At 38.4% G+C, this 21265-nt stretch overlaps 2 protein-coding genes across 2 annotated transcripts in view; one reads left to right on the forward strand and one right to left on the reverse strand.

Annotated features, from left to right (window-relative positions):
* The window catches only part of LOC132939141 (uncharacterized), a 251436-nt gene that overhangs the window by 210114 nt on the left and 20057 nt on the right, over positions 1 to 21265 (forward strand). The window lies entirely within an intron of this gene.
* LOC132938773 (proteoglycan 4-like) lies at positions 4236 to 4901 on the reverse strand. Its single transcript, XM_061005792.1, has one exon. It carries the CDS (start codon positions 4899 to 4901, stop codon positions 4236 to 4238), a length of 666 nt encoding a protein of 221 aa, XP_060861775.1.

Genomic DNA, 21265 nt, shown 5'->3' on the forward strand with positions numbered 1-21265 from the left:
TCAAAATTAGAGGCCGAGACGACGCGCTTTACGTCCGCCGCCATCGCGCGCGCGTTTTTTATCGTTTTTTTTCGAAAATTCGAGTTTTAGCCCTTTTCGACACGTCAGGGCCCCCGTCGAAGACTTATTCGCGTTCCCCTCTAAATTTACAGGCCACGCGCGGCCGCACCCTGTTTACGAAGAGTGCCCCCGTGGAGAAATCGATTCGCGTTTTTGTTTTTGTTATTTACCTTTTGCTATCACTTCCGCCTTATCATAATATTCGTATTTAACGAATATTTTACGTTTTTTTTTTCAAAATTCGAGTTGAACGGAAAACGCCTTCTATAGTGAAACCGTGGCGTCAAAAATTAAACACCGCCCTGTTTCTACAGTCCACCCGACCCGTTCCCGTAGATTAGGGTTGCCACAAAAGTTCAAGTACTGACCGGGACATTTACAAAAATAATTTGAACAACCTTTTTTTTTTTTTAATATTAAAATTTAGAACACAGTGTAATGAGTATATATATATGTATATAGAATAAAATAATAATAGTATTGAATTATGAAAGACATTAAATTAGAAGATACATTTGATTAATGAATTATTATTTATTTATTTTGAAATATTATATTTTTCTGACTTTTTCACCTGTTTCAATAGCTCTGGTTTTCCCATAGCATACGTATGAAATTCCGAACAAGTCATTTTGAAATAAAATTTGCATTGAATGATACTTTCTACAGTTTCTACTTGAACACGGTTACGTTCTTTTGTCCACTGGGCCATTATCAGTGAAAATATCCTTTAAACATTAGCGTTATGACCAGGAATAGCATATAAGTATTGGCACATCAAAATTAAATTACGTTTTCTTTCCAATACATCAGTTTTTTGAAAGAAATGTAACCAATCTTCATCAAATTTCTGTTTGTCAATGAAGTTTTTAAGATACAATATTTCTTCAAAGCAACTATCCGTGATATCAATTCCCTTTTCTTTTAAATAAGTTATTGTCTTTTCAACTTCTTGTGATTGCAGCGAAGAAGTAAGATCCATCCATGAAAAGGCCTCAAATTTTATAAGAGGGTTACTCCAGTGTTGTAAATACTCCCGTGCTGTTTTGTAATAATTATCGACTTCTTCGTCGAATAATTTTATCGAAACAAAAAGCTGAGCATCGTCTTTTATTATATTATATTCAATTTTAGTTTTGATTCCCAAAAAGTTAGCTTCGGCGCGTTCTGAAAGTGGTTGTTCTAAATCGTTTATAATTTTTTTGACTTCTATAATGGTAATATCAGATTTTTCTATTTTTTTTGATTTGTTTCTCAAATAAAAATGTTTGACAATGTAAAAACAAGAAATAAATTTGTGACAACGGATTATTGAAAAAATCGACGGTTGCTTTTGGTGGTCTTGTTTCTTCGAAAATACAGACATCACACGACGTTGGTTTGATTCGAACTAATGCGAACTAATGCATTGGATTAGTGATAAGAATGGTGAATTTGTGTCAAGGATGGTGGATTATTGATGAAAATTAATGATAAGGATTTTGGATTACTGATAAGAATGGTTGATTTGTGATAAGGACGGTGGATTAGTTAACCGGATAGCTGTAAGTTTTTTACTGCCGTGAATTATAATATCATAGATCTTTAAACATTTATCATTACTAAAAAATAAGAATATTATTATGTGTACAACAGAATTGTCATAAAACAAATTACAAATATATTTTATTGTTATAAAAAAAAATTTTAAAAATATTGATTAGAACAAAAGTTATTTCATCTGTCAGGCCTTTCCTTTACACTCTGTATAATAGTGTTCTACGTTTATAAAAGATATGAGATCGTCGTGTATATTTCCACAGCCAGTACCAGAATTGTTGGGGATAATAATATGTGTCTTGCGATTCTTAAATAAAATGAATGTTAGCACAACTACACAGTGTTTTATCATTGTATTGGGTATCTTTACTTTAAACTTTTGATCCATTCTTGCAATTGATACAGAAATGGTTCCATTACACAGCCTATGTATGTTTATTAATAACACCTAGAAATGAATATTTTTTTTATTATAACTACAAAAACGATTTTAAATAAAATAATGAAATACGCATAACACTATACAGGTACATGTTTATATGTATTGTAATATATAAATAATATACTCTTATATACTAAAATAAACTTATAGAATGAATATACCAAAACGAACATACTTGGGTGTTAAAACTCAAACGCAATTAAAATATATTACAAAATATAAAATAATATGAGGTAACCATTCATTCATAACGACTACATCATCATTTAAAAATAACGACACATCTCCACATTAGGCGATTAGTATTACGAGTCGAACACACACTAAAATATGCCCATATTTGGGCATAAAGAAATAATGAAGATAATAGCACGTTACGCAACACCAATACATCATTACGCAACCGGCTTTCTGTCACATCAAAAAACAGCATATAATATTTATACCTACATATTGCGCACTGTACGACATTCGGTCAAACAACCAAATATCAGTGCCAAAACTATGCGCAACAAGAAGAATGCAATAGCGCCTAACATGCAAAACACCATTATCGTACCAATATTGCCAAAAAACCATCGACAATGTGCAAAAACACAACATGATTTCACGCGCATGCGCAGTTCACACAACACATTTTTAGCTTCCTTATATAAACGCAAGGCACAGTGCACACATCACTCACAAGTCACTCAGAAGAACACAGACGTCAATCAATCATCATCCCGAGACGGTGCCACTCACAACAACCATACGATGTGCCATGTCGGCCCAGTACACTGCTACAATCAACATACATGACGTCATCAACGCTACCCACAGCAAAACTACGTGCTACCGTACAGTTTTTCTTTATCTGAAATTAATCTTTCTCCACGAAGTTAACTTAACTATTGCGTTTGTTCTAACACCAGGTATGAGTTCACTTTTGATATAATATTCACTCTATTATCCTACCATGACAATACTGTTATTTCAATTCTTTATTAAACCAATGATCCTTCAATAACATTAAGCTATTATGTAGGGAAGGCATCCATTCATCCATATCCAAACGCTACGTGGATATATGTGGACCTATACGTGGACCCCCCAGATTAATTTCAGATAAAGAAAAACTGTACGGTAGCACGTAGTTTTGCTGTGGGTAGCGTTGACGACGTCGTTTTATGACAATTCTGTTGTACACATAATAATATTCTTATTTTTTAGTAATGATAAATGTTTAAAGATCTATGATATTATAATTCACGGTAGTAAAAAACTTACAGCTATCCGGTTAACTAATCCACCGTGACCCTGGACGGCGTGCGTCAATAAATATATGCTTACGTATATAAATAACTCGTATAAAATGTCCGTATAGATCTGTGTGGTTATGTGGAATAAAACACACACCGCAAATGCGCAACAAAAACACATATATGTTCATCCGGCCGTGTGCAAGCGTGTGACAATCCCACGGTGGGCCTAATCGCAAGATGACCATATATGGTTATCCAGAGTAAAGTAGGTGACGCGGCTACGACGGTGGTGGTGGATGGTCCGCGGAGAGCCGGTCGTTGGTGTGGTATATTGGGTGGCACACTCGAGAGCGTAAAAAAAAACAAACACAATTTCGGGTGTCGATGATTGGGTTTATTTTACCCCGTACCGGGTATACGTAGATATATAAATATATGTACCAAAGAAATATATCAAAAAAAAAAGAACAAATGACGGCGGGCTATATGAAAATATATATATCTCTGGTTGTGGTCGTGGTACGTGCTCACGACGTGTGTGTGTGGTTTTCAGAGACGAACGGTTTTTCTCTAACTGACGAGTTTACGACGGCCGGTACTCGTTCTACGCGACTCGCCTTCCCGTCCCACCTTGTGCCTTTGTGGCGCGGTGGGGGAGTTGGCGTTGTCGCGCTGTAGCCCGTAGTGGCGGTTGACGAAAAGTGTAGACTGGTCGCTGCGGTACCTGTACTTTGTACTGGTGGCCGCTGCGTACCGCGTCATACTCCCCCGCCAAACCGTCACACGGGGTACACTTGTACCGGTGTCCGTGTGTCATTTCAGGACGGGGTGGCTTGTACTATCTCTGGCTTTCGCTTGAGGTAGACTTGCCCGCGCCCGTGAGTGTTATTGGGGGTGTTTTGGGGACCCTACCGGAGTGTAGTACGAGTGGTGCTCGTCCAACTCCGGCATTACAACTCGAACGCCACCAGCCAATCTGACTCGGTAATTTCTACCGTGTCCTCCGATTGGTCTGGCGACTCGTGGCTGGTTGGTTGTCCCGGCTCCTCGGACTTGCCGTCCTTGGATGCCGGTTTGTCAACCTCCATCGGTGTAGGGTTGGTCGAAGGCGTGCCGGCTGCTTCCGGTTCTGAGGTTGGCGCGGGTTGCTTGGCAAGCCGACGTTGTTGGCTTGCCTCGCTTTCCCTGGCCTTCCTCTTCTCCTTCAGCTGTTGGAATTTCCGGCGGTTCCTTGCCTGCTGCGCCTCCGTCCTCACCCTTCCCGTTGGGCCGGGGAGTACCCCCGTTGGCCTGGGTACCGGTGCCGGCTCCGCAGGTGTTACGGGGGCAGGTGTCGTTGCTGGGGGTGGTGGCCTTGTCAGGGACGGTGTGCGGCTGCCGGGCGTTGATGTTGATGGTGGTCGGTGTGGCCGCAACCTCCGCTGAATGTCCGTCGTACGGTCCGCCCAGCCCCGGTTGTAGATGGCCGCCCGCACTGGGTCCTGCAGGAGTTGGCGGGTTGTCGTCCTCGCGACCTGGGCGGCTGTTCGTGGCTCATCCTGGCCACCGGATACCAGCCCCAGCCGTTGGATGAGCTCGGCAACCTGCTGCCACTTCTCCTGCTGTTGGCCGGTCATGTTGTCTGTAAATGATTATTATTACAGACAATTGTTTATTTAATGTTCGCCTATCGGTGCCCGTTTTAAGCATGACACATGTATTTTCCGCGGTGGTTGTTGGTCGGTTTGGAAGACTCCTTTCCCGACCTGTTTCGCCAGTCTTACCGGTCCCCACCACTTTGGTGCGAAACCGGCGTGAAAATCTTTGTGTGCCTTAGATAAGTGGTGTGCTTTGTAGTAGACTACGTCGCCCTTGCCGAACTTCACCGGTGTGCCGGTGTTCGTGCTTGGTTTTACCACTACCTTTTTGCCTAAAATACGTTTCTCCCGCTCTACCCTCTCTTCCTGTGTTTTTTCGATGTGTACTGGCGCCGCTTTAGACAGCGCCCAATCTCCGGGTCTCTTGCACTCTCTGCCGAGGACCAGGACCGCGGGTGGGTAGCATGTCTGTTCGTTGCACCTGTTCCGTATCGAAAATAGGATTGAGGGTAGTTTCGTGTCCCAAGATTTATGTTTGCCCGTTACTAGTTGTGCGCGTAACCCTTTTTTTAAATCTTGATTACGGCGTTCGACTGGGTTGGCCCTCGGGTGGTAGATTGGGGTCGTCCAACCCTGTGCACCCCAGCGTTCTAGCGCGTTCATCATTTCGTTTGACACAAACTGTGGGCCGTTATCACTGAGACACACGCGGGGGTAACCGAAACGCGAAAAGAACTCGCGTTCTAACGTTTCGATTATTGTTTTAGAGGTTGCTGTTCCTAAGGGGTAAGCCTCGGTCCACCTACTAAAACAGTCGGTTGCTACCAGTATGTACGATTTTCCCTTACCAGAACGTGGGTATGGGCCCATGAGATCGACACTGATAACTTCCCATGGTTCACGGGGGGTTCTTGGTTGCATTGGGTCGTTTGGACGTGAGTTTAGTGGTTTCGTGCACGCACATACATGGCACGCACCGACATATAACCTGACGTCGTTTTTTTGACCTTTCCAATAGTACCGTTGTCGAACCGCCCGGTACGTCTCTTTCCAACCCGGGTGGTTGGATAAGACGTGATCGTGACACCTCCAAATTGCATGTTGTGCTTTGGTTTTTGGTATCACGACGGGTGTGTGGGTGCCTACGTTTACTCGTAAGAGACCTTCGGAAAAAACGTATGCGTTTGTTCCCGATTTTGTGCTCCTAGTGTTCCGCGCTGGTCCGTCCCACCTGTGACCGGCGACTACTTCGCGGATTGTGGCGTCTTCGGACTGCCACTTTTCGAGAGTCGATGCGGTGAGTGGTGTGTCGTCACTAACGTGGTTATCGAACATGGAAAATATTCGATCAGATTCGAGGTAAACACTGGTTGTCGGCGCTGTGGGCGCCCCTACCAATTTTTCCTCAAGTCGATCTTCGTCTACAGGTGTGCCCGGTGCCGGGTCACGAGATAACAAATCTGGTGCTTCGTTTTGTATTCCCGGGACGTGTACCGTACTAAAATCTAAATTAGCTAGTTGTAGTGACCAACGTGTTAATTTTGAATTTTTGTCTTTAGCCCTGTGTAACCATGTTAGTGCCGAGTTGTCGGTTAGGAGTTCGAAACGTCGGGTTTCTAGGTATGGACGGAATTTGTCTGTCGCCCAGATTATCGCTAGGCACTCGCGTTCGACCGCGGCGTACCTTGTTTGCGTTTCGCTAAACTTTTTGCTTGCGTAGGACACTATGCGTCTTTCCTCCGGTCTGTCACCCCGTTGGAAAAGTACCGCACCGGCTCCTATTTCGCTTGCATCTGTTTGCAGACAAAACGGTTTGCTATAATCGGGTGGCGACAATTTTGGTGATGTGACTAGCGCGTTTTTTATTGTTTCGAACGCGCGTTGTTCTACCTCTGTCCATTTCCACCGTACTCCCTGTTATAATAAATTAGTGAGTGGTGCTATGGTATCCACGTAATTATCTACGAACTGTTTGTACCAGTTGCACACGCCCAAAAATTTACGTACGTCCCTAACCTTTTTGGGAACCGGAAAATTGTCAATGCATACCAATTTTTCCGGTTGTTTTTGTATGCCCTCCGAGTCTACGATGTGCCCTAAAAATGAAATTTCGCGTAGACCGATTTTACATTTTTTTGTGTTGCACGTTAGTCCAAACCTCTTTAGCCGCTCGAGAACCTTGTCTAAGTGGGCCTGGTGTTCGTACTCGTCCCTTGAAAATACTACAATATCATCCAGGTAAACTTGTACGAAATCATCCTGGTACCCCCTCATGACCTCGTTCATGAGTCTCACGAAAGTCATTGGACTATTCTTTAGACCGAAGGGGAGGACTCTGAACTGATATAGACCTCTACGTGTTCGGAATGCCGTATATTTTCGTGCATTTTCGTGTAGCGGCACTTGCCAGTACCCCGACTTAAGGTCAAAAATGCTGAATATTTTCGCGCCCCGCATTTGCCTAATCATTTTGTTGAGATCTGGCATAGGGTACGCGTCGGATTCCGTAACGTCGTTAAGCCTCCTGTAGTCGACACAGAGACGAAAAGTTCCGTCTTTTTTCTTTGCCATTACTACTGGTGCGGCCCATGGTGAGGTGCTTGGTTCTACGAGCCCCTGGAGTTCCATATCGCGTACCATATCGTCGATAGCAGTTTGTTTCTGCTGCGGATATGGGTATGGTTTGAGCGCGATTGGGGACGGGTCTTTTAGCAGAATTTCGTGTTCAATTAATTTGGTACGTCCTACTTTTTCGCTGAATACTACCGCGTATTTATTTAAAATCTTGGTTAGTTTCGCGCGTGTTTCGGGGTCGTTTCCGAATTCTAATTGTGACAGGTCGGGACGAGTGGCGGGTGGTTGAGATTTCCCTTTCCAACATGTCGACGTACGAATTTGCTTACCCATGTGAATTGTGCACGCGGCGTAATCCCAAGAGACTTCGTTGTTAACAAGAAAGTCGTGTCCTAGTAACGCGTCGCAATACAAATTGTCTAGGATGGTCGCTTCGAATTTTATATCGAGTGTACCTATCCTAGCTTCGAATGTGGAGGTGCCACTGGTTGTTGCAGTGCGACCGTCCGCCATCCGGACTGTGTTTGTTGGTCCGTGGGTGGGTGTTTTGCCGTATTTACGGGCTACTGTCGGGTTTACGTATGATTTTTGTGCCTGCGAATCTAATAGGGCTGTTACGAAGCCTGACGGAAATTCGAGTTTGACCGCGGGGGTCGGAATTTTGTCTTGGCATGTTCGCGTACCGTTATTAGTCGTATTTCAATTGGTCGAGCGGGACAACTGGTTCTGAACCGCGATGGAGACTGTCTGGTCGGTGGTGTTAACCGCCATGACCATACTGTCAACATCGGTTGCCTCGTTGCTCGCCTGTTGCCTTACGTGCGCAGACTGACCTAATGCGGGGATAAGCGCGGTGTGTGTGCTTGTGTCCCCGTCACCCGTGCGGGTGAACACCCGTGTCTCTGTTGCCTTTGTCCCTACACCTGTGGCTGCCCCATAAGCCGGTTGTTGTTGAACACACGTGTCACCGGTGAGGTGAGTGTGTTTAATGGTGGGGTGGTGTAGGTTGGGGGTCTGTGAACGGGTGCCGAGTGGTGATTGGACGGAAAAAATGTTCGTAGTTGGTTGTTCTGTGTGTTGAATTACCGAACTACGCGCTTTTCGATTACGCTTATTTTTTCCGTGTGTACTACCGAGAGTGGGTGGTGATGAGTGGGGGGGTGGTGATGAGTCGATGAGGGGGACTAGTCCTCGTCGACTCCCCCGCCGTTTCCCGACGTGGTCGGTCTGTTTGGACACTTACTGTTCCAATGGAGTTCCCCACAATATCTGCACGGCCCCGGTGGTGTATTATCAGTTGCTTTCGCAAAAAATTTTTTTTTTGACCGGGGGGGCTGTTTGTGGGGTTTCCACCCCTTTTTTAGTTTTAGGGGCCCATTGTTGTGGGGGCGGGTTGGTGTTGTCCGTTACCGGGTCCAAAACGCCTGCGATGCATCGCAGCTCGCTGAACGTCAATGGCCGGTGTAGACGTATGTGTGTACGGAAAGTGTCACGCGTTAGTCCGGCGATAATACCTACCAACTCCGATTCGGATAGGCCGGTATTTACGCGGCGCGCCAGCTGGTTTTTAATCAGCACAAATTCCGTTAACGACTGTCTGGGCGTTTGACGTGTTGACACGATGTCGGCGCGCAATCGAGACTGAATTTCGGCGTTATTGAAATTTTCATAAAATTCCTCCCTAAATTCTGTCCAGGATAGGTCGAGTGCCCTGATAGAATTGTACCATGTACTCGCCGTTCCTTTTAATTGCGGCTCGACCGCCCTGCACCAACCCGATGGGTGTATACGCGCTTGCGTCAAAATCGACTCGGTATTGTCTATAAACCGTACGGGGTCCTCGGCCCTAGTTCCTGTGAACTCGGGTAACGAGGCTCTTGCTGTACGCAAGTCCTCGTACGGTATTAGTACCGAACGTTCCTGTACGCGTGCTTCATATGACGCGTGTTGTGACGCGTGTGTGGTGTGACCCGTATAGTCGTGTTGACCGTCGCGCGTGAAGAACGGTCGGTTGTTCGTGGCGGCAGTGTGGCTGGCGCTCGGCTGAGCGCCGCCTTCGTTGCGCTCATACGACCTACCCGACTGGTAACTATCGTGTGTACGAGTTGTTATGTGTACGGGTGACGGGTGGTTGGTGTACCGCGGGACTGCAAAGTCGTGTGGCTGCTGCGTGGCGGTCGTGCGCGATTCCGTAAAGAACCGCGTCATGCTTGCCTCGAGCGCCATTAGGCGTGCCTCGAACGACGTTTTGTCGTTCGTTTGTGGCAACGCCAGTTTTAACATTTGCAGTTGTTCCGCTGCGGTTTTGAAAGTGTCGGTATTGAATGGGTGTGCGGACTGGCCCTGTTGCATGGTCAGCTGGTTGTCGCAGTCCTCTGGCCGATCGTCCGTTGGTCCTTGACTTGCCGTATGGCTTGTCGAGATACCTCTAGCCGATGGTCCAAAAATCTGACTGACGTCCGTGCTTAACAGCGTTGATCGAACGTGTGGTTGTTGTCCAGTACCGTCCCCTAATCCTGTGATTGGGGGCTGCACTGGTTCGAACCTCACGTTCTCGGGAACTAGTCCGCTTTCCCTAAGGTGCTCCTCTAGCCTGACATACACATCCGACTTCGACCCGGACACACTGAGTCCGCGGGCCGAGCACTCGCTACGCAGCTCCGCCGACGATAACTGTTGTAACGTTTTACCAGTCATTATGTACGATTTAATTACAATTAATGCTGTAGTTAAGCAGTTGGTCGGTGAGGTAGCTTGTGTTTGGTGTGTGTACGTGGTTTAGAGACTTTTTTTTTTGACGTAAATTTTGTGCGCTGTTTACGGAAGTTTATCAGCGATTACGTTAGTAGGTCAGCTGTTGACGGTGCCGCCGTTGCGTTCCCAGAATAGCAGAACTGGGTCGACGTACTCGGCGGCGGCAGTTGACGGCTGCAGCGGCTGAAACCGGTTTTGGCCTGCGCGCTGTGCTGTTATCGACGGTAATGTCGCGGGACGAAAGGTAGGCGTTGCGGAGGGGTGGCGGTTGTTATATAACTACTTCCCAATCCGTATCACGGTTATGCACGGCTGCGCGGGATTCCCTGTTACGTGCTAGAAATAATTCTTACGTAATGTTCACTGGGAATCCTAGCTAACCGGCAAACACACTCCTGGCTAAAAGTCTTAATATTAACTTAATATAAGCAATCTACCGAGGTATGTGTCAGCGTGAAAAAACTCTTACCTTTACGCTGTCTTGAGGCGATGATTCCTCTGCGGGGAGCCAATTTGACGCGGCTACGACGGTGGTGGTGGATGGTCCGCGGAGAGCCGGTCGTTGGTGTGGTATATTGGGTGGCACACTCGAGCGTAAAAAAAAACAAACACAATTTCGGGTGTCGATGATTGGGTTTATTTTACCCCGTACCGGGTATACGTAGATATATAAATATATGTACCAAAGAAATATATCAAAAAAAAAAAGAACAAATGACGGCGGGCTATATGAAAATATATATATCTCTGGTTGTGGTCGTGGTACGTGCTCACGACGTGTGTGTGTGGTTTTCAGAGACGAACGGTTTTTCTCTAACTGACGAGTTTACGACGGCCGGTACTCGTTCTACGCGACTCGCCTTCCCGTCCCACCTTGTGCCTTTGTGGCGCGGTGGGGGAGTTGGCGTTGTCGCGCTGTAGCCCGTAGTGGCGGTTGACGAAAAGTGTAGACTGGTCGCTGCGGTACCTGTACTTTGTACTGGTGGCCGCTGCGTACCGCGTCATAGGGACAGGGACAGAACCATCGAGGAGAGCTGATGGACAAGCGTTCATCAGACGAGCAACCGACGAGCTTAGGAACAGTCATCAGTAACTATTGTCACATCTCGCTAGCTTCATTCGTATATTTGGACTTAGAGTAATTTTTATATAATCAATCACAGTTGAATAAGTTAAATAAATCAAACATATTATACTAAAAACTCAAGATCTACATTTATTCCATCATCCTTCAATCCTATTGACTGGGGCACGTTACAATAAGAAGGAGTGATAACGAGGCGACGGCTACGCCGCCGCCGTGAAACGCGATTTTTTCATTGGCGGTTCACTAAGTCAGTACGAAAAATCGACATGGGAGGCGCCCTCGGTTACATGCTTTATATAGGGGGAGGACATCTATTTCTACTACTGTTTCCGAACGTGGTTTTAAAATAAAACATACACTATTTTCGTTTTCTACTTTATTTTCATTTATTGTTATCGTATTGTTAGCAATATCTATAACCGCATGATTATCCATTAAAAACGTATGTCCTTCTCCTGTTACTGGAAATGTTTTGTTTACTACATAACATTCTGTTTCGAATGCTTTATTATCTATTATTAAATCTATTTTTGTTTTACCTATTGTTGAGACTATTTTTTCATTAATATCTTTTAAAAAAATCTTGTCTTTTTCATTAATTTCTGTATTCCCCTTTAGTGCATTGATTTTAATGATATTTAATTCAGCCCCCGTTTCGACTAATAATTTAATTTGCTCCTTATTAAAACTAGGTGATTTTAAAGTAATATGATTTTCTATTAATTTAGTTGTGATGTGAAAACATTGTTTTGTGGCGATTGCATTATCTCTTGGACAAGCCTGACGCCCACTGGAACTTTCCCTTTAGAATTTTTTGAATTTTTTTTTTATTTTTCTGTTTTGTAAAACAGTTCGAAACTTCATGCCCTATTTTATTACAATAACTACAATTCAAATTTTGAACACCCGTATTGTTCCTATTAGTATTACCGCTGCCAGAATTACGCACACTATTATCACGATTGTTATTGTATGTATTTGTTCGGTCGTTTCCGCCTGACGACCGTTCGTTTGCCAGCACTCTCTTGCGAAATGATTAGTTTTTCCACACGTGTAACAACCAGTGTTACTTCTATTTTGATTATAACCAATATTATTTCGCTAATAATTATTATTGTCGTTATAATTTTGTCTAAAACTGTTACTATACCCGCCGCGATTATTAAAATTACTGTATCCGTTACGATTATTATCATTAAAATTCTTGTATCCTCCACGATTAACATTTTTATTGAATTTATTGTATCCGCTATGTAGTGATTGCCGTGAAGGACACGTTGAACACTAATACAATAATTATTTAAACAACGTAGCACGTTCGTTGTCGTCTTGAGTCGTGGTTGAGAAAGATAGGTAAATAATTAATAACACTTTTTATACTTTTAAAATATGACAATTACATAACACTTTATTATTACAAGTTTGAATTACAAAATAACTATAAGCACTGTCGTAAGCTTGATAGACCTACGACGAGGGCTGACTATCTTCTATGTAATAGTAGGTGCTCTACCCGTATTTATGCGGGTTCTAACAATGACGTATTGGTGGCGTGATATCTATATTCTAATATTACTTCCCTAGTAATGTCAAATTGTATTATGATGGGATTAGGTAAAACAACTTGTTGTTTTCACCTCTGATCCACGCTTCCTGTTATTTAGGCCTATTTTACATTGCATATCACTACCTACATTACCCATTATAAATTATACTAAATGTATAATTTATTCTACGTGGTATTGTTTAATATCGTATTATAGCTGTGGGTATTAATACATCCCTAATATTGTTGAATTGCACTATTTTGTGACTCGGTAAAACAACTTGTTGTTTTCACATTTGCTCTATGTTTCCTGTTATTTAGGATTATATTAATACCTACGTTTCTACTAATAAATTATACTATGTATAATTTATTATTTTACTTATTTTATTTAAAATAATATAATGGATTTTGGGTTTACTACAGCTACTATAACCATTCCGATTATTAAAATTATTATTCCTACCGTTCTGATTCATATGCCCGTTATTACCGCGGTAAAATGTGTTATTTTTACAATATTACTGTTGTTTTGTATCATTCCCGTTTACACCCTGATTCTCGTTTTTACTAAAATGTTGACTTTCCGCATTATTCTGTAAATCTTCAATTTTCATCCTAGAATTATATTCGCTTTCTTCGTCAAGAGAATATACTCCTCCAAAGACTTAGGACTTCTCGCTTTCAGTACTATATATAAGTAATGTGGTAACCCCGTCATAAATATAATCATAGCCTGTTTTTTCGTTTGTTTTTCACTACAGTTTCCTCAGCTTTGTTCAACCCTACGGTACTGGCTGCACATAATTTGTAATATAATTCCTCGTTTCTATTCGTGAATTTCGCTACGCTTTCCCCTTCTGCCATACGTGCCGTATTTAAACCTATTGATAAAGCCCTTTCCGAAATTTTATGCTCGAATGTCCATTGTAAAATTGATTTTATTGCTTCCCAAATATCTAACGTGCGATACTTAGTTACTTCCAAAGCATTTCCCGTTAATTTAGAAGTTATAATTTTTAACAATAGTTGTTTGTCTACCTCTGCAATATCGTTGAGCGCTATCTCGCATCTATTTATAAATTCTGCTACGTCTTTTTTACCCGTGAAAATTGGAATCATAGAAACTGCTTTATCTAAATCCATCTTATATTTTACGTTCGCTACTCTATTCCTAGTTAATTGTTCTAATTGAATGTGCTTTACACCTTGATCAGATCTAGAACCTGATCTACCCGATAGTTTTTGTTTTACACTTTTCTGTGGGGTAAGGACCTTACCTAACTCTTCTGTTTGACTTAAGGTCCTAAAATAATTTTTTCTATTAACGTTGTCTATACTTTCTATTATTTCTGTAGTGTCTATTAAAAATTCCTCTTTTACCGTCCTATTTTTTCTTACTGCTTCTTTTCCTATTTTTTTATTTTTAACCTGTCCTATCGATTCATCCGAAGAACTACTTTCAATATGTGAATTACCTGATTGTTTATTCATATATATTCAAAAAGTACTAATATCATTTAAGAATATTTAATTTATTTAACTCGTCATTTATTCTATATATCATTCACGTACGCATATATTTACGTACGCCGCGTCGTATTGTGTAGTGTATACACCCACTCACACACAGAGTGCTTGTATTTTTACGTAACTCCGACGTCCAGTGTTGAGCCCAGATAAATAGTTTGTCATCTAGATAAAGATAAAGATAATAGACCAAAAATCTATCTAGATAAAGATAAAAATAAGCCCTACTAAAATTATCTATTTATTAGATAAAAGATAATCAGAATTTATCTAGATAAAAAGCAGATAAATTTTTTTATTTATTTATTAATTAATTTTTGCCATCATTGGATATGATACTGTAGAATTCGCAATTAAATAAATAATTTGGGGATACATTTATTTGATTAGCTTCTGTTGGTAAAACTTCATCTTCCACTTCTGAGTCAGGATCGTCAATAGCTTTTTCCACACACAATGTTGAAGTATTTTTTGTTTTTTTTTGAAACATTGTTGTCTGTTGAAGACGTAGCCACCAAAAAACGTTTCATATTTATATTTTATGAAATGACCAATACAAAATATATAAATGATCAGCTATTATTTTATATTTCACACTTCGCCGCAATAACTAACTGATAATTAAAAACAAACTACACTAAATGTTCCGCTTGGAGCAGCATGTGTTGTACACTTGAACCCATGTAATGTTACGTAATCCAGGGATTTATTTTCAACGAAATAATTATTTTTAGTCATTTATAATTTCTAGGGAGTTTAGACTTTCCACGTTCCGACCTGACATCGTTTAATTTATTTTAATTACCCACATATCTGCCAGCATTTGGAATGTCGTGGTACGAACTACGAATGTGTCTTTATAGTATAGACTATTGACTATAGAGTAATAAATAATATACCATAGACCATATTCCTATAAACTATTAACTAGTGGACAGCGCGTAGACAGAGGTCAGGGGTACGACATAGGTAGAGTGAGCGAGAAAAGAATCAAAGTAGTACCTAATATATATGTATACAGTTCGTTATGCGGGCTTGGTGCCGCCTACTTCACTAGGTACTTTATATTGTTATTTCTTTCTCAGTTATATGGTTATGTAGGTACTTAAATGATCATCTAGTAATAATAATAATAATAATTAATTAACAGAAATTGTTATCGTCCGATCGTCGTCGATCACAAACGCGACGACACAAACTAAAATAGTAAATATTACCAGAAACCTAAATATAGGTAATAATAAAAATAACGAAAATAATTTCTAAAACATAAAAAACATATCTAGATAAATTACAGTAGATGACTGGAGTTTTCATCTAAGATAGATAAATAGATAACATTTAGATTTTTATCTAGATAAGATAATAGATAATTAATATATTTATCTAGATAATTATCTAGATACATTTATCTAGATAAGTCTCAACACTGCCGACGTCGCGTAACCTCTATCGCTCTCCCTACGATAAAACGTGTTTTGGATATTATAATAACATTAATATTGGGTAGCTACTCCAATAAAATAAATATTCTATAACTAATATCCAATTTCTTACTAATTTTTATAACTAAAATCTAACTATTCTATTACCCGTTACCAATTTAACTACCTATTCATCGAAAATATTACTGCTATATTCTATTATTATACTTATTCTATGCTAGCCTTTCTATTACTTTCACCTTGTAATATTTCTTTCAATCCAGTTTTCTTTGTCTACAATTCTATTTTTCAACATTAAATACTTTAATTCAATACATATGCGTCATATAAGGTCATATACTGCCTTTAAAAAACAAATTTTACTTAATTATTCCATTTTATTCAAAAATGTCTTTATACTTCAAAACAAAAACTCTTTAAATACTTTATTTCAATATTTCAAATGTATTTATTTTTAATAATTACTTTATTCAATCTAATCTTTATAATAATTATACAATTGATTCTTTTACTCGTTATTATTCAATAATTATTCAACGATTTAATTTAATATTTCAATTCTTTCTATTCCTTTAATCACCAATATTTCAAATTCAATTTTCTTCTATATATTATTATTCAATATTCAATTATTACAAAAAATTATTCATCAAAATTTCAATTCAATTACTTTTATATATTATTCATAAAACATTTAATCATTTAACTTTATTTCATTTAACTATTCAATACCCATATTTTTCAAAAATGAATTCAATTATTCAACAATTAATTAACAATTAATTTATTTCACAATTTATTTCAATACTTCATCTTTTTTTTCTCTAATAAAAATTATTCATCAACTTATTTCATTTACTTAACTACTACGCGTACATTCAAAAATATATTTTCTCTTTTTTTTTCTATTACCTTTTCAACTAACTATAATATTTTCTTACTATTTCATTTGTTGATTCCTATTTAATGAGACTACTTATTTCAACACAGATCAGTCTACTGCTGTCTATTTTACTACAATTTCTATATATATTTCTTTTTTTTTTAACAACCTATATTCTTTTTTTCAATTTAATTTATAATAAAACAACTATTATACGCACCTTCACCAAAATCTAAAAATTTTATCGCTGGCTTCCTTAAAAACCAATGTGAGACGTGTACCCAATTATTATCAATGTTCATATTACCTAATTATTTACTTAGGTGTTAAGAATAATGAAAAAAAAATATTATATGTCATGCACCTGTATGGTTTTTACCACGAAAGGTGAATTATTATTTCATATATGAGTTGTTACTAAATCAAAAAATTATTATGAACTTTGATTATTTTATTGTTCGAAACATAATATTTTTTGATGTATTTTATATTGGTATATAATATTACATTGACGGACATTTGCCATTTTTTTAAATTTCCAAAACCAGCCAATATAACGCACTTTTTTATTACTGCTATGGCAGTAATGCAATTGTTACTCTAATAGCAGTAGTGTGTACGTACATCGAAACTGATATGTAACGCTATAGCTACGACCAGGGACTGGAACCGTACCGAAATTGACCGGGTTCGGATCGAATTCTTTTGAAAATCTTCAGATCGAAGCCGGACTGGAACCCTTAAATACATTTTTGTTAGAACCGAAACCAAAACCTATATTTTGATATAGAGGTTAAGTTGGTTTTTTCAGTTCCAAAATCCAATAGATATTTTATCTATATAGGTATAACATAATTATAAAGTTAATTATTACTACTTATTATTAGATTCATAAATCTATATACAAGTTTATCATTACTAAGAAATAAGAATATTACTATGTGCACAACAGAATTAACATAAAACAAATTATAAAAAAGGTGGGCAAGTGGGTGTCGCTCTGCTGTACAGAAGTTTACAAGTGGGTCACTGTAATGGATTGTGTTAAATTTGAATTCAATGATATAATATCATTACATAAGAAAAACGATTCTGAGCGAAAACGGGCAGTCAGCCTATGATATTACTAAGTATATTTGATGATATTGTGAATAAAGTAATTTATATATAACCTATTTACGTGGAATCTTGTTTTAAATTTTCAATCTTTAGCTATGAAAGTTAAACATTTAATACATTTTTAACTACTAAGTAATTATTACATTTTAAATTTGATAAATTTTCTGAAAATTCGAACTTTAAATGCATATAAAAAAAAATTGTGCCTATGTATTTTGACTATTTTTCAACTGTTATTGTAACAATATATCAGAAGAATTGCATTTAATTTTCACGCTTTTTTGCCCTTTAAATAAAATTTTATTGATATTTATAGAAAAAAAAACTAAAAAGATTTAAAACTGACAATGTCCATAAACAGCTTAAAAAAAGTCAAAATATTTTCAAAATGTTATGGTGTGTGGAAAATGAAAATGTAAACATTCAGTAAAGTTGTCGTGTATCTACAGTTATTCGTTTTTAAATAACAATAAAATAACAAAACCACTACATGAGAAATCGAGTTAATATCCAATATTGTAAAAATATGAAGTTCAAACGCTCATAAAAATTTAATTTGACACTTGTACGAAATGTAGAGCCTTTTTGTCATGTTAAATGTTTATATTACCTAATTATTTAATCAGGTGTTAAGGATAATAAAAAAAAAGAACTATTATACGTCATGCACCTGTACGGTTTTTACCACGAAAGGTGAATTATTATTTCATATATCAAATTGAGATATAATGTTTATAAGTTATAACATTATAACAATTAAAAAATTCTTTAGCTACGTTTGGACCAGAATATTCTACTGGAGGTTTATAAACACCATTACTATATTTAATATAATAACAAAAATTATTAGGCATATGTTTCTGATAATATTGTTATAATCTAGCCGTTGACTTAACCGCTTAGAATTATAAAGTTGCAGGTAGCAAAACCGATGTAGATTGGATTGATAGGATTTCATGGAAATAATAATAGCCAGGTGTTGAAGTATAAGTTAAATTTATTAATTGTCACAGAAAACTCTTTAAGTCCAAAAATTCACACAATGTTCATACAGTCCAGCGTGAAGGTGCTCGCAAGTAGAATGAGTGTACACGTCTAATCTTCAGGCCGTTTCGGGTCTGGTTTTACAGGGCCTCCTGCCCTCCTACTTCCCTCTAGTCTTTCGATATATCTGTGGACCTCACAGGACGTGATTCAAAATATTATCTATTCATTCCTACGCCTGGCTATTCCGAGAATCATGTCACATTATTATCTTTACCATATATGTTATATGCAATCCGTTAATATTCGGATACTATGCGTTATTGATTGATATATATATATATATATATATATATATTATAAATAATAATTATATATTATATTCACATGACTATGATATTGTTCATATTTCTACTGTCGGCTTTTTTACATAGTTGTTTAAAAAATGTGTACTACGGTTTAACTACTGTATTCTAAATATTAATTATGTGTGCTCGGCCATCTCATCGTAGATCGTCACCCCCTTTCTTATTGTGTGTGAATCTGCTCGTGTATGACTAATCATTGATTACTTTCTTAATATGTTTGGGTGAGGTTGTTCATCCCCATTAGAATGTGATCCCAAGGTTGCCTTGCTTTCTTGTTGTATTTTAATTAGATTTTTGACACTGATTTAAATTACATACTATTCTTTAAATAATCGTTAATGTTGTCTAATATACCTTGGCGAAACGATCACAGTAATATAGTATGTATATTATTGGGCTCGTTCACCTCTCCTCTTAAAGTCATATTTTACTGTATAATCATTAAAATTTGGCTCATTCCTGAATTTTAGTATAAGCACCTTCCCTAAATTACAATTTTACATTCATAAGTTATTTGTTACAATTACAATCATGTTTACAATAATTATCATTTTACAATTACATATTTTGGTTACATTAGTTTGAAATATTCTCTATTGTTTTCAAAAATATACGTACAATCCACAATATATTTTTGTTACATTGGTTTTAAACATTAAGTACAATTAACAATTGAACAATTCACTTATTATTGGTTATTTTTTGTTAGATTACAATTAGTATTACCATATATCATTATTAATTATTATCTATGTTAGTTCCATTATACTATTGACATATTATATATTTTTTTTTCTATTAAAATTTTTTCACAATATCGCTTGAATTTATCTTATTTACTGCGGACCCATCTCACAAGCACACTATTTAATTAAAAGTATGTTTGCGGTGCATTCAAATTATTTTATCTTAATTTATCCTTTCTTTGTCTTTATTTTGTTAATTCAAGTCCCTGACGCTCACCTTACTATTTAATGAAAGTATAAGTTGACGTCAAGACTAAATTAACAAGAAATTAAAATGTATACTTTTCTTATTGCGATTTGTCTATCTACTTGAACGACAGTATGATCCATTCAAAGTTCTCTATTATTCACAACTATTAAATGGATCAACAATTGATCAAATGTCTACATTTTTTCCTTTGAAGATTTTATCTCGTATGGAATATAATATTGTACCACTTATCAAAATCTTATTCTTATTAGATTACTTGGCACAGTACTACATTCCGAATCGATTTCTATTTTCGATTTCACAGATTTTTATTTCGTATGGAATATAACATTGTCTTACCGATCATAATTCAATAAGATCGATCAACTGACACAATGCTATATGCCCTACTTAATTTCAACTTTTATTTCTTCTTCTGCAATTAAATTAATTTAAATTACTATAACAACCCTAATCTACGGGAACGGGTCGGGTGGACTGTAGAAACGGGGCGGTGTTTAATTTTTGACGCCACGGTTTCACTATAGCCGGCGTTTTCCGTTCAACTCGAATTTTGAAAAAAAAAACGTAAAATTTTCGTTAAATACGAATATTATGATAAGGCGGAAGTGATAGCAAAAGGTAAATAACAAAAAAAAAACGCGAAAAAACTTCCGAAATCACACAGCCGCAAATTACCGCAATCCGGGCGGCCGGTATCGAAACCACGACCCCGGGTCATCCGCACCAACGCCTTGCCTACCTACCTACCTACTGAGTTGAAAACTAGTGTCAAATATATGACTCTTAAGCCGTTTCGCCGTCCCGGCGAATTGCGAACGCGGTTTCGACGTCCGCAGAGGGCGTCGTAAAGGGCGACGCGACCGCGTCGGTAAGCGGAAGACGTGCTCCGCCGTCTTCGGACGTCAAAACGGCGAGATTCGCGAAAAAAATCGTACCCTCCGACGCATGTATTTATGCCCGTATATAGTAATACTCACTCGATGGCGGCGATATCGGCACTCGGCTGTCACTGGTCACTGGTATAACCACAAAATATGTTAGACAGTTATAAAATGTCTTGAAAGTATGGGATCTTCCTTCGATTGCTAACCAATCAAGCCACTTATATACATAATCTGATGATGTTCCTTTGGGTGTGTCCTCAAGACTTTTT

This window comes from Metopolophium dirhodum, chromosome 2 (genome assembly GCF_019925205.1).
Source record: "Metopolophium dirhodum isolate CAU chromosome 2, ASM1992520v1, whole genome shotgun sequence".
Taxonomy (NCBI): Eukaryota; Metazoa; Arthropoda; class Insecta; order Hemiptera; family Aphididae; genus Metopolophium; species Metopolophium dirhodum.

What these genes read in the sequence shown, in the direction of transcription:
- LOC132938773 (XM_061005792.1), bottom strand. Translation starts at nt 4,901, where the DNA reads ATGACCGGCCAACAGCAGGAGAAGTGGCAGCAGGTTGCCGAGCTCATC.